This window comes from Abramis brama (assembly GCF_963993115.1).
Source record: "Abramis brama genome assembly, chromosome: 13".
Taxonomy (NCBI): Eukaryota; Metazoa; Chordata; class Actinopteri; order Cypriniformes; family Leuciscidae; genus Abramis; species Abramis brama.
The window spans coordinates 31,430,409-31,444,015 of NC_139975.1; the positions used below are offsets into that span (position 1 = coordinate 31,430,409).

General features: G+C 38.8%; 1 protein-coding gene across 2 annotated transcripts in view; it reads right to left on the reverse strand.

Annotated features, from left to right (window-relative positions):
- atrx (ATRX chromatin remodeler) overlaps positions 1 to 13,607 on the reverse strand; it is a 48,426-nt gene that overhangs the window by 18,836 nt on the left and 15,983 nt on the right. For both annotated transcript variants that reach the window (XM_084133839.1, XM_084133840.1), the window contains exons 10-25: positions 12,695 to 12,761; positions 11,857 to 12,002; positions 11,603 to 11,773; positions 11,391 to 11,517; positions 9,694 to 9,793; positions 9,412 to 9,603; positions 9,167 to 9,308; positions 7,825 to 7,934; positions 7,549 to 7,695; positions 6,345 to 6,522; positions 6,046 to 6,183; positions 4,788 to 4,963; positions 4,506 to 4,623; positions 2,059 to 2,189; positions 422 to 516; positions 194 to 333 (exon numbers count right to left, since the gene is read on the reverse strand). In XM_084133839.1, coding sequence (XP_083989965.1) covers positions 194 to 333; positions 422 to 516; positions 2,059 to 2,189; positions 4,506 to 4,623; positions 4,788 to 4,963; positions 6,046 to 6,183; positions 6,345 to 6,522; positions 7,549 to 7,695; positions 7,825 to 7,934; positions 9,167 to 9,308; positions 9,412 to 9,603; positions 9,694 to 9,793; positions 11,391 to 11,517; positions 11,603 to 11,773; positions 11,857 to 12,002; positions 12,695 to 12,761 — 2,178 coding nt within the window. The remainder of the gene's footprint in view (positions 1 to 193; positions 334 to 421; positions 517 to 2,058; positions 2,190 to 4,505; positions 4,624 to 4,787; positions 4,964 to 6,045; positions 6,184 to 6,344; positions 6,523 to 7,548; positions 7,696 to 7,824; positions 7,935 to 9,166; positions 9,309 to 9,411; positions 9,604 to 9,693; positions 9,794 to 11,390; positions 11,518 to 11,602; positions 11,774 to 11,856; positions 12,003 to 12,694; positions 12,762 to 13,607) is intronic.

Below are 13,607 nucleotides of genomic sequence, written 5' to 3' on the forward strand. Positions count from 1 at the left end.
AAAACTTTCGTCCATCATAAAAAAATCGAGTTCGATTTTCTGCGTTGTTAGCATCCGTAGCAAACCGTTTGAATAGTGTTTTGACAATTCAGAGCCACCGAATGACGAATATGAAAAAACGCATTCGAAATTTTCGGACTCAGTGTGCAAGGACCTTAACTCCTATCTGAGTCGGTGATGGTGTCAGTCATACCCTCCTCCACCGGCTCTGCTCGGTTCCGCCCCTCAGGGTTTCCTCCGCGAGAGCTGGTGTTCCACTCCTTAATCACTTCCAGGTCATCACTGTCAGACTTGTCTGAGCCTTTGTCTTTTCCTTTGCCTCGTTTCTTCTTCCTGTATGGGGGTTTAGGAAACCAGATTAGTCATAATAGAGGTAGGAAACGGGTCAATTGCTAAGGAAGAGTAAGGGCTCATTTCAAACCTTTTGGGCTTCTCATCTTCAGAGGTCAAACTCATGGAGGACTCCTCTGTCTCCGAGGCTATGAACTCCTCCATACTGTCCTCGTCGAAGTATCCCTGTTGGTATGGAGGGGGGGGAAAAGCAGTAAAGAGTTAAAGGGGTAGTTAATAAAAAATAAAACGTGTGTCAACATTTACATGTCATTCCAACTTTTCGAAACACATATTAATGTGTACAAACCTGAGAGATTTCCGACCCTGCACTGAAAGTCCAAGTAACCAAAACTTGGAAACCAAAAATGAATCCAAATAAATTGAGCAGTTTAATCCAAGTCTTGTGAAGCGGTATGATCATTTTATATGATGAACAGATGTAATTTAGTCTTTTATTTACATATTAGCACACATACATAGTGCAAATCACATATGGTAAACATTGGTGTTATTGCGTGTCATGCACCAGAACAAACATCACTGGTTCTCGCGCAACACACGCAAGTTTGAGCTTCTGTGTTCATCATGTTTGATGTGCTATATGTATGCGTGTTAATCCTTGTTTATGTAAATAAAAGCCTGATTAAATCTGTTCATCATATAAAGCAATATTGCGTCTCTTCGTAAGACTTGGATTAAACCGCTCATTTTTCAACACCTTTATGACCTTTTTGGATCTTCTATGTTTTGGTTATCTGGACTTTCAATGGCGGGACAGAAACAGTCCAGGTTTCATTAAAAAAAAAATCTTATATTGTGTAAATATCTTAACTTGTGTTTCGAAGATAAGCCAAACTCTTATGGAATGAGGGTGAGTAATTTATGACGTTATTGGGTGAACAATCCCTTTAAATGCTGTAACTAATGGATTTTCTAGTTTTCTATGGCTTAGCACAATAAACCTGGGATAGATAATGTGAACCTGAGCATGTACAAAAGTGATTCTTCGGAAACTAAGGCCACATTTACACTGCAGGTCTTGATGCCCAATATGTTGACTGGATGACCAGCTTACATATCCGATATCTGCATTTACACAATACACTTGGCGAAACAACCCTAGATACATGTACTGAGCCGGAAAAGCTTAGGCTGAAAAGGAAGTAAAAATGACACGATTTGCAATGGACACAGAAGAAATGATAATACAAACTTCTGCTTTCCACACAATCTTTAAAGTTCAGCAAAACATTGACGGAGAAAAAAAAGAAAAGCGGAAAGCACGTTGCAGCCTGGGCATTAAAAAGACGTCAATGGTTATTCGCCACCGTCGTTTTTTTCAATGATGCAAGACTCGCATTGACGGGAATATCCGTGTATGTCCACTTACATGGCAGACGCAAATGCATGCATCCGATTTATATCAGATTTATTTCATGTGAATGAGGCCTGAAATCGATCTGAGAATATCGGAATCCATGTGCTTTTGTCTTGCTTAAACGTTCGTGGGTCATATCCAATCTGTGCCATATGGGAGACGAAAAAAATCGGGATTGGGTCACTTGAACCATTTAATGTGCGGCTTAAAGAACATCGTGCAGCTCCCTAGTCATTTTTTGGGTCTGGAGTCCTGCATGTGCACAGAAAGTGATGATATTAGGGAAAGTTCTCCCTTAAGTAAATTCCCTCAGGTTGTGTTTCCAGAGAAGTCTGCAGTCCGCTCACCTTGTTTTCTTTACTGATATAGTCCAGCTGGAGGCACCACGGATGGGTCCAGATTCTGCTGAGCATCTGGAAATCCTGGAAGAGTTTGGTTCCCGCACGACCTCTTCCACTCTCCAAGGCAGAACCGACACCTGTTGAGAGGGTTCAGACGTTTAGTGCCCGCAGCCTCTATCCCAGCGTGCCAGAGCACCCCAAATCCTGCATTCAGATTAGCCCGGAGGATTAACTGAGCAGGTAAACAAGCTCTTAGGACTGTGAGAGGCTCAGGCTGCCTGTTTTCACACTGATACTTAGAAAAAGCCCAAAAATTCTTCACAAGAAAGGCTTTGCTACAAACATCTTTTAAAAAAAGTGTCATTTCTGCAATTCACCAAGTGGATTTGCCAAACAAATGACTGCTATGTTCAAAAACAAACACTAGCATACTGTACATTGCACAGTGCCTGAAGCCCATGTTCAAGGGATGAGCACGAGTACCAATCAGTGATGATCTTTCATGAAAATTAAAAAATATTTTTCTTTTTTCTGATTGGTCATAGCAGCACTTTGTGATCTGACTGGTTACCGTAAGGACAGCATGACGGAGAACTAAAGTGAAGCATTGGCTTTGAAAGCATACAGTGATGCCAGGCATTATCACTATGATGATGAAAATACAGTAAAGTGCAAGAGATGCAGCACCAAACTGTCTTATACATCACATTATAATGAGAAAATTCTTTGTCTATATTTCAGTGTGTTGTTAGAGAAAGAGCGCATCCACAACAGGAGATACACATTCTGAGCATTTGAGTCATTTTGTGCAGTTGTACTATTTTGCCTGCATATACATATCTGATCATTCTCATATAGGATGTGTTCGGTTGAGTTAATTAACCTAAAAGCTTGCAAAGTTTCAGTTTACTGGTGTTCATTAACTCTGCAAAGTAGAATGTACTTCTAAAAGTAATAATAATAATAATAAAAATGATTACATTTTTAATCACAAGAATGTGTTCAATGTTTTAATATTCAAAGTGGACTTCTGTAGCATCCCATTGTTTGCCCAAAAAATAAACAGAATTGTTCAATTTTAATTTGAATAAATGTAAATGTTTTATGCCTATTATTTGATTACCACCATTTTTCATTATAAATTTGTATTAAATAAATTTTTTAAAAATCAAGAAGTTAACAACAGAGTTTCTGAAACTTTGTATCGGAATACAAATAATTTCATAGGGTCCTACTATTGCAAAAATGTTAATAAAAATCTTTAATAAGTTTAAAGAATTTAATTTCCTAGACATGCTTTTTGACTATTAATATTGAATTAAAATGAATGGAATTTGAAAAAAAAAACAGATTTTATAGAGCCCTAAAGATGTAATAATTGTATAAGCTTTATATTTCAATTAATTAGATATGTTTTTTGACTAATAAAATTGAATGTAAACATTCAAACAGAATCCAGGAGAATAAAATGGGGGGGGGGGGGTGTATCGTGAAAAATGTAATGGAAAAAACGTAATTTATAGGGCCCTAATTACGCTGAATTACGTTATTTTAAAAAAAAAAGACAAATGATACGCAATTAATAATCTTATTTTTCTTTTCTAATTTTTGCATCCTAACACCAGGCAGACACAGGGCTAGAGTACAGTCATTGCTGTCAAATCTGGGATAGAAGAAATGTCACAGACCGTAGTGTTGCGAACACTGTAGTGTGTGTAAAACGCTGAATGCGAGTTCACCTAAATGCAGCATGAAATTGGATCAGGGTTTGGGTAAAGCAGGCCACCGGGACAAAAGCCCAAGCATTAAGGGAAAGACGGTGTCTGGTTGGTGGTCTCTGGGGGTCTGCACCCACAGTCACAACAGCAGCGCAGGAGCAAAGCAGCGGCTCAGAGGAAAGCCGGACTAATGAGCCTCCGGCTGGGAAACTCTCCCCAAGCTCTTCATTAGATAAGGACGTGGGAATTTGTTCAGATAGCCTCACGGCCTGGTGCCAGCTGCCTTTCTCCCTCTCCCAGATGCAGAACAATCACGGCCTGAGCTATAACACCACCAAACCACTTCATTGAAAAAAGAAGAGCCGGTGGGGAAAAGCTGGTTTCACCTCAGGAGACTTCAGGGTTTAAGCTGACAGACTTTACGAGGTGGATCACACAAATGACTTGATTAAAACTTAACACGAAACACATTTAACTTTCGTAATGTGACATTTTTGAGTGAAACTGAATATTCAGCGGGAAACAGATGTAGGGCTGAGACACTTTTCCTTCATGTCTGTCACATCAGCAGAAACGTCATTTCAGAGGTGGGAAAATCATTTCATGATGATAACAGATTATGAATCTTCACACTGACGAATGCAGAGACTTATTATGATAATAAATACAGAAAATTGAGTTGCTTTTAACAACCAAGAGCAAACATGCAAAAAACAGAATGACGTAGAGTCGTACCTGTGAAGTGATCCAGATAGTACCGATAAAGCTTGCACTGAATGGGTGTTAACCGGATCTCTAACACATACTCGTGTTTTGGTGGGAGGAATTTTGTAAGGGCAGTGTAATCTCTTCTCTGTGGGACACAAATAACAAAAGATTTTTAAAAGTCTGCACATCTTAAACAAGCACTGAATATTTCACTCATTTATAGACCGGTACCGTGTAAAACCATGACTTAAGATACTTAAGATACATGACAATACTCAAGCCCTCATTGGCTGTGGTGATTTGGCTTACTTGGACACATCCCGCCAGCATCTCGTAGAGGATGTGCGCTCGTTTCTTCATGACACGGACGTCAACGAGCGTGGAGTCGGCACACTGGCCGTTCTGGATGGGGTTGATGAAGCGGTTTCTGAACTCCTTCACTGATCCCAGCAGGTTCTCCTTAATGAAGGTCACCATGCAGTGATCTGAGGGCAGAAAGGGACACTTTTACACTCCCAGAAATGATTTCTGTTATAACTGAAGTGTTTAAAGAATCATTTCCAAATTCAGAACGACATACTTTTCACCTTAAACGGCACAACCATGAACCGTCCACTGACTATGAGGCATAAATCACACTCAGGTACTGAAATCACCGGGTCCACTCTGATTGGCTAGTTGCAACAGAATTTCTGGGAACTTTTAGGGCCATTTGGAAGCTCAATCTATTAGCTATTAATGACTAATGATCTACCAATATGTTAGCTGATATTTGGCCATTTTGAGATAAAGGCATTGGCTGATAACCACATGTTCACTTAAAAAGAAAATAAGTGTCAAATTTTCGGTATGGGCCTTTCAGGTTCGGCACGTGTACCATACGAATACAGCATTGTTTTAACCACGGCTTGTACGTAACTTCTGTGTGCGTTGAACGTCATCTGAAACTCGTTTCTCTCTAATGATGGAACGATAGTGTATATATGCTATTGATAAACTGTGTGTCTTGTTATTTTTCAGATGTGTTTGCAGCAGAGAGAGCTTCTGTGAGAAAAGTGAATGATCCGAGTTGTCCTTCATTACATTCAAATTCATACATTATACATCAAATTCAGCCTACAGTTTAAAGTGGCTTGCCCTCATGCAAGATGTGTGTGCCGTTTAATGCATTTGAGACTTGTTTTCCTCAGTGCATTACATTTACAATCCTTATCTGTAAACGTTAGAAATCTTTCACAGATTGATCACTGGTTCACGCATGCGTGCCAAACAGATGGAGTGCAATAATTCGGGCTAAAACACATTTTACTAAAATATTTTGCATCCAAAAGTGGACGCACTTCCGCCATTTACAACAGCACTGCAGTACGACGAGTGTTGCAGCAGTATTGACATTTTTATGTAAAGACAGGACCATAGTTTGTTCAGTAAACCACTGTTTAATAAAAAAGTAAAAAAAAACCTGCTGTACTGAAAACATGCCGAATTGTGACTTCAAATCAAGGGTATGTACCGAACCGTCATTTCACCATCGCACCCTTAAGCACAAGCAAAAAGAGTGACTTACACTCGATGAGGTTGTTCTGCAGAGGCGTTCCCGTCAGCACCACCCGCCGACGAGTCCTGATGGAGTTCATGGCTTTGGAGACGGCAGACGCTTCATTCTTCAGGATGTGACCCTCATCACAGATGACAAAATCCGGACCTGTGCATCAAAACATGAAGAAAACTTTACAGTAAATTAAACATTTAACAGCAGCATGTCAGTTTTAATTACTTCAAAGTAATTTCCAGGACTGCAAATCCCTATTTGAACATTTTTACCAGCGGATATTTCCAGGTTTATCATAAATGCAGTAACTTCACCTGGATCAACTAGAGTTTTCTGAAAGGTTTCCTTCAGCTTCTTGCTCTTGATGTTGCGCCCTTGCGTGAGGTTGCGGTACATCTCGTATCCTATGATCATGACGCCGCCATCTTCCTGCCAGCGCTGTAAAGCGTAGGCTCTCTCCTGAGGTCTCTTCACTGTGGCCAGCTCTGTCACCTGAAACAGAGGGAAAGACACCGACATAGGGTGAGATTAAACGTCAACATTGAAGGACTCAGATTTAACATTGGACAAGGGGCAGAAAATATATCAACCCTTGCTATTGTTAAAGTCACACTATGTAGGGTTCCCACACCTTGTTTAACTTCAAATTCAAGGACCTTTCAAGGACTTTCCAGGTCAAATAGCCTCAAATTCAAGGACTTAATGTGGGGACACATTTCAAGTGAGAGCAAGGTTACATCGTGTTACCGTTTTCATGTGTTGCATAAAACTGAAGAATATTCGGCACATCCTATACTATATTCTAAAATTATCTGATATCAACTTTTGCATGAAACCATGAAATATTGAGGTACCATCGTAGTAGTTTTGTGTGTGCGTGAACATCATGGCAACGTACAACACAAAGTACCTCATGCAGGAAACACTTAACGTAACATGTAAAAGCGGAGGGAATAATATGGATTTTTTTCCAGAAAACTTCTTGCACAAAATAAATTCAAGCACTTTCAAGGACCTGTATCTATGCATGTTTATTTTCAAAAACTCTCCAAGGCCTTGAATTATTTATTTTAATTTTTTTTCAGATTCACAAACTTTCAAGGATTTCAAGGATCCGTGGGAACCCTGACTATGAAGCTTTTTTGTTCAAATAAAAAATTTAAATAACGAGTCAAAACATAATCAATCCTTCTTCCAAAATGTGTTTTTGTCTCACTCTGATTCGCTATGGTAAGCCTATTTTAAGCATTTATATTTTAGCCCTGACGGGATGGTTTTCATGGGAAATTGTATACAAGCGTCACTCGTCCGTGTGTGTCTCGTCTCGGTTTTTTTTTTTTTACACTCTAAAGTCCACATATTACATACAAAATGGCTACTTAAATTTTAATTCATATTTATTTGTAACATTCAATACTTCAACATACTCTGTGTGGAGTTTCAAATGGACCCGTGTGATTAACAGATAACGGCAAAGCGTAATGGAAAGATCTACATGATACAACACCAAATCTCTACCTCTAAACTCTCCTCGTCCTTCAGGCCTTCTTGCCACTTCTCAAACTCATTGAGCCAGTTGAGCACAGTGTTGAGAGGACACACCACCAGAGCCGTGGAGAAGTTCAGCTTCTCACACAGAAGAAGAGTGTGGAGAAACGTCACCACCTGCAGGACGCCGAGAGAACAGCAGAGTCACATGCAGGCCAGGCACAGCAGAATCACAAAGCAATATCATTTACAGCTGTTCATAGCATGGTATTATAACAAGATGGTATGAATGAATAAATAAATTACCTGGAGGGTTTTGCCCAGACCCATGCAGTGGGCCAGGATACAGCCGGAGCCAGAAGACTTCTCTACCTTCTTCACCGACTCACAGCAGCAGTCCCACATGAACTGCACACCTGCAAACAGAACAAACACAAGACCTCACCTGGTGTCTGTGTTTTTCCATGTGTCCTCCACTATGAGGGACTAAAACTAATTAAATATGAAAGAGTCCTGCACCAATTAGCTAAGCAGAAGCAAGCCGTTTTCTGTGAATGTGCAGAGACTCATTTTTGATTCGGAAGGCCTATGATTTTTGAAAGGGAAGAATAACAAAATGCTGTAAAAGAAAAAAAGTGCTACAAACCAGTGTTTATGATCACAAACACCAATTAAAATAATGTGATAAGTAAAAGTTTGCAATATCAAGCAAAATAACGGACTGTTTTTCTACAGCTAATATAACCGGAAGCGAATGAGAACCCGGAGACCTCGGCACATGTAAGTTAAAATGGCTTAGTCTGCTCTTACGTTAAGAATAAGGGGGATTTCTGCACGCCAAACAAGTTACAAAGTCCAAGATCCATTGAGAAAATAGATGTCTTTCCCATCCCTCTATTGTGGTTTGTTGCTGTAGCATGTGCTATGGATTACTCCACCCATGTGCGATTAGCATTATTCACTTATTGTCTCTTACTCATTTGGTCAATTATCTGGTGTCTCCAATTAGTGCCTTGAACCATGTATGCAGTTATTTAAGATAGTCCAAGATGGACTGAAATGTTTGTTGTTTCTTTTTTCCTTTTGGGCAGTCTCACATTTTTTGGTAGACTTTTTTTAAACTTTTTTAGACTATTTTTTGTTTTTATCACGTTTGTACTATGCTGAAAATTCATTAAAGCTTTTTCTCAATGGATCTCGGACTCTGAACTTGTTTGGTGCACGGATTCCTTCTTTTGTTTTTTATATTTCAACAACTAACCAATGCATGAAAAAAATGTACTCCAAAAAAAAAAAGCAAAAAAAAAAAGCAAAAATGAAATTACTAGTTGACATTTAACTTCTGAAACATGATGCTTTTCTGAGTTAAGATTTATTTTATTTATTTTGCAACTTTTTGGTAAATAATTTTTTGGGCCCATTGCAGCCTTGATTTCAGTAACAACAAAAAAACAGTTTTAGAGATGGAGAAAGTTATTTCCTTGTTAAAAATTTAACATTTAATAAGAAAGAAAAAGGGTACATTTTTATTTGATGATGACTTTAAACATTGATTTACTTTCGGCTAACCCTTTTCAGAGACATACTAGAAATGCTGAATAGTCACTATAACCAAAGCATTTAAAAGAAATACACGTGATTAACTCACCATCCACCTGATGGGGTTTGAGTTTGGTCACCAGGTTCCTGTGAACCTGCACTAGTGGCTCCTTGGTCTCCTCGTCCTCATCGAGCACCAGTTTTGTGGTGATGGGACACGCGATCTGTGACGACTCCTCCACCACGATAGTCTGAAACCAAAGAGCCCCAGCTTTGAGTTTTCTGTACAAGATGAAAACTACAATACAGAGGAACCGTTTGTGAGCCCTAAATATCTGCCTCTTAGATTTGTACCTCTCGTAGTTTCTCCCTCAAGCGCTCCCTCTCAGCAATGCGTTTCCTCCTCTCCTCCTCCTCCTTCAGGGCATCTCGGGTCTCTGTCCGCAGAAGGTCATCTTTAATGATCTTGCGGATCTTCTTGCGATTTTTGGGCGTCCCTTTGTCATCCCCTTCCTCATCACCATCTCCATCCCCTTCCTCTCCACTCTGTAGAGCAGAAAAACAAACATACTTCCCTTAAAGACATCAGCAGTTTGTTTATTCATCGTGCTGAAATAGATGTGTAATATACGGCACCTTGGCACTGGATGAGGAGTCTTGAACCTTAATGCGCCGTCGTTTTTTCTTTTCTTTCTGGTAACTTCTCTCACCGTCTTTGCCTGCTTTCTTGGACGATCTACAAATGATACCAGGACATGTTTGGTAAGTTTTGTTTACCTCAGCGAACAGTACTAGATTCATTAGTCGCAAAAAATGCAATAATAAACCATGATTATTAATAATCCATAATCCTTCAGAAATCATTCTAATATGATTCATGATACCAACCATACAGATATTTATTATCATCTCATAATTGTTTGATAATTTGTGTAATTTTGAAGTAATAGCTTACATTTAGAAGAAAAAAAAAAATATTATTTTAAAACAATTTGAGAATTAAATTCTATTTTATATTATATTCTATACAACAGAATAAAGAGACAAATGAAATAAACACGGCTTCAGGTGTTTCAACAGTATATTCAGGCAAGAAATACTAGAGAAATGAAAGTAATCGAATGTAAAATAAAATAGTGGATAGTTTTCATTGTAAAAATTACATACAGATTAACACTTAAAGTTATTTAGTCAAGAGCAGAGAGTGATTTTCTTTGTCTTTTGTTCTTAGATTAACATGACAGACAGCAAGAGTTATGCACGGATCCAATGTATGGTTACACAACATGCCTATTCTCTAAACTATTTACAATTATGTTCCAATACTGACTGTATTTACCTGAATACTCCGGAAGACGGGCATTTGACTTTTATGTATTTTACCATTTAAGTGCGATAAGCCATAAAAAAGAAATCAATTTGGTACTTTGGTATGAGGGCGCCACTTAAAATTATAGATCAGTGGGAATGAGTAAAACTATGCGCAATACAAGCACTATTTAACCGGAGCGAATAAGACGAGTAAGTGTGAGGAAGTGTGTTAATTCGCCATCAGAGAGAAGAGAGAGAACTCTGGCATTGAAACCATTTCCAGATATTTCAGTATCGATACATTTCTAAATCCCAATATTTTTGACAACACTAGTAGAATGTCTAAAGTGGACCATCGAAATAGAGAGCTTCCCACAACAACACTGCACCACTATGAGAAACAACAAATGTAGATGGGAATATGTCAGTAGAATTTCAAATCCACAATGATCAAGTATTTATTTTAGCATAGGCCTAACTATACATCATAATAAATGCATTCAGTGATTGTATCTCCGTCTTGGTCATAAAGCTTATGCACTATCTGACTGTAACACATAGATGTTGTCGAAAGGGGAGCGTTTCCCTCGTGATTCCCTCAGAAACACTGAGTTGCTCTTTGTTTCAGCTGCATTGGGGTCAATTGACTGACATTAAAGGGATAGTTCAGCCAAAAATTAAAATTGTCTTTTAATTGTTTACTCACCCTCAAGTTGTTTCAAACATTTCTTTCTTCTACTGAACACAGAATTAAGAAATTTTGACGAGTGTATAAATATTATGGAAGTCAATGGCTACCATCAACTGTTTGGTTACCCAGCTAAAGCAAGATGATGATAGAAGAGTAAAATTAGTATTTTTGAGTGAACTATCTTTTTAACATCCAGATGATGCTGCTTATGATTTAGTATGATTAGTTCTTAAATAAGGGACAGTACAGGGGATCAGGGACTCAAACTCGCGAACCAATGTGTCGATAGCTACGCCATGGCGTGGAACTACAGAACTGCTGCCATCCTTACCGTGTTTTGCGTTTATTGCTCTTGTTTTCATCCTCCTCTTCACTCACAGCCTCACTGAGCGCTGACGCATCACTGGAGCCCGAGAGCGACTGCTCAAAGTCCGAGTCTGCCGAGTCGTCACTGTCCACTGCACAAACGCACATCAATAAAACCATTCAACAACACTTCAGAGTCACCACATGTGCCGGCTTATGTTTAGACTCGGCACTGACCTTTCCGCCTGCCTCTCTTTTTGGTTTCTTTCTTTTTTTTGACTGGGGTCTCTTCATCAGAGTCACCCTCACTTAGAGTCAACTTCTTACGCAGCAAGCGGTGCCTGCGTCCACCTTTCTTCACATCAACATCTGAGCCCGAGTCTGAAGTTTCGTCCTCTTCCTCTTTATCTGCACGAACATCAATGCATTATACATGACAGGAACACATCTGCTTTAAACTGCATTCAAATCTGAATTAATTCTTAACTCACCGCTTTCTTCTTGCTCCTTCGCACCATCTTTTCCTTTCTTACGTGAATCCCTATCCTCTTTATCTGCGTTTTCATCATCCGATGAACTATCAGCTCCAGACGAATAGTTGGCTTTAATCTGCGCCAGAAGCATCCTCTTGGCAATTCTTTTAGAAGAGATAGAAACATTAGGCCATAAAAATACGACTTATTTAACTTCTGAATGTCCAGTCTGGGATGTTTTTAAGGTAACTAGTTTGATCATCTTAATCAAATGTGCCTCAACGTAACTACAAACATAGAGATCATAGGTTCGATCCCCAGGGAATGATAAAAACTGAGTGGATTCTGCATATTAACAGGAAGTCCAACAGTTACGGTCTAGAAATGCAGAAGAACCTTACATGTCCAAAACTGATACTTTTCAGGAATTAAAAAACTCTGTATTTTTTTTAAAAACACCAAGTTGTCAAAGTTGGTACTGTAGCTTTATATTGTCAGAAACTTGCTCATCACATCATATTATTAACATTTTACCAAAAACAAGCTCAAATAGAGCAAATACCAGAGATATGCGTTTTGTCTGCAGTCTGCACCTGAAGATTAAAGTTTACAGTATCTATGTGTACTTTTATATCTCAGATCATGAAACATATTGATCTTTGAATCTTTGCAGATCTTTTACATTTACAAACAGCTTTATATAGCACAGCACACTACATGTAATGTCATGTCCGAAAAAGCATAATACGGGCACTTAAATAACTTTCACTGGATAATATTTTTAAGACCCCAAGTGTTAGAGTTTAAACAGACAGAAACTTTTAAAAAATATATTCACAGCACGTATAAATGATACCTATTTTCAGGGTCATCGTCATCATCCACCACCTGGGAGGATTCAGCCTTTAATTCAACTTCATCACCTTGAAGAACAAGAAAAAGCCATGAAACTCAATAAACACAAGTCCAAAATCGTAGTTTTATAGAGCGCTGATGATGAACTGTCTGATCTGAGACACTGTATCTCAGTGCTTCTCAAACTTTTACAGTGTTCAGTGTCTTAGTTAGTTATAATCGTTAATTCAGTTTTTTTTAGCTAGTCTGCCCTATATAATTTAAGTAAGCGACTACATCTATCCAAAACGGGTCCATATTAACTGCTCTCAAATGTTCTATCAGTCCGTAGCTAGCGATATATCGACTTGTGTCTCTGTCTAGTGATGTTTTCAGTTAGGCACGCTCATTAACAGGAGAGCTACAAGGAGTCAGAAGTGACAGGAAGTAGATAGTAAATGGGTGACAGTGCGTCTATTTTTGCCCCACAGCTCACGCTCAAGGCAGCAGCTCCGACTGCTTCAGAAAACTAAAACATCAGGGGCCGGTTTCACAAAGATAGACTTTGACTATGGCTTAGATATAGTAGATAGTCAGACTTCAGATAGACATCTAAATCAGACCGTTGCACAAAGCACTTAAGACTCTGACTATCTTAAGTAGGACTATACACTGCAATGCATTCTGGGTAAAATAAGACACTTTTCAAAACAAAAAACATGGCGGATCGAGTAAGCGCGTTCAACCACTCAGTGCAGTTTAGCCCAGCGGAAAATATGTGTTTGTTGGAGGAGTATAATAGTTACAAGGACATTTTACTTGGGAAATTTAGCGGAGAATGTAGTAACAAGAAGAAATGTTTAAATTGTGAGCCATTTTCCCTTTTCTTTTGGCTGTTTGTAATGTAACTGATTGTTACTGCTGGTTGCCAAGAT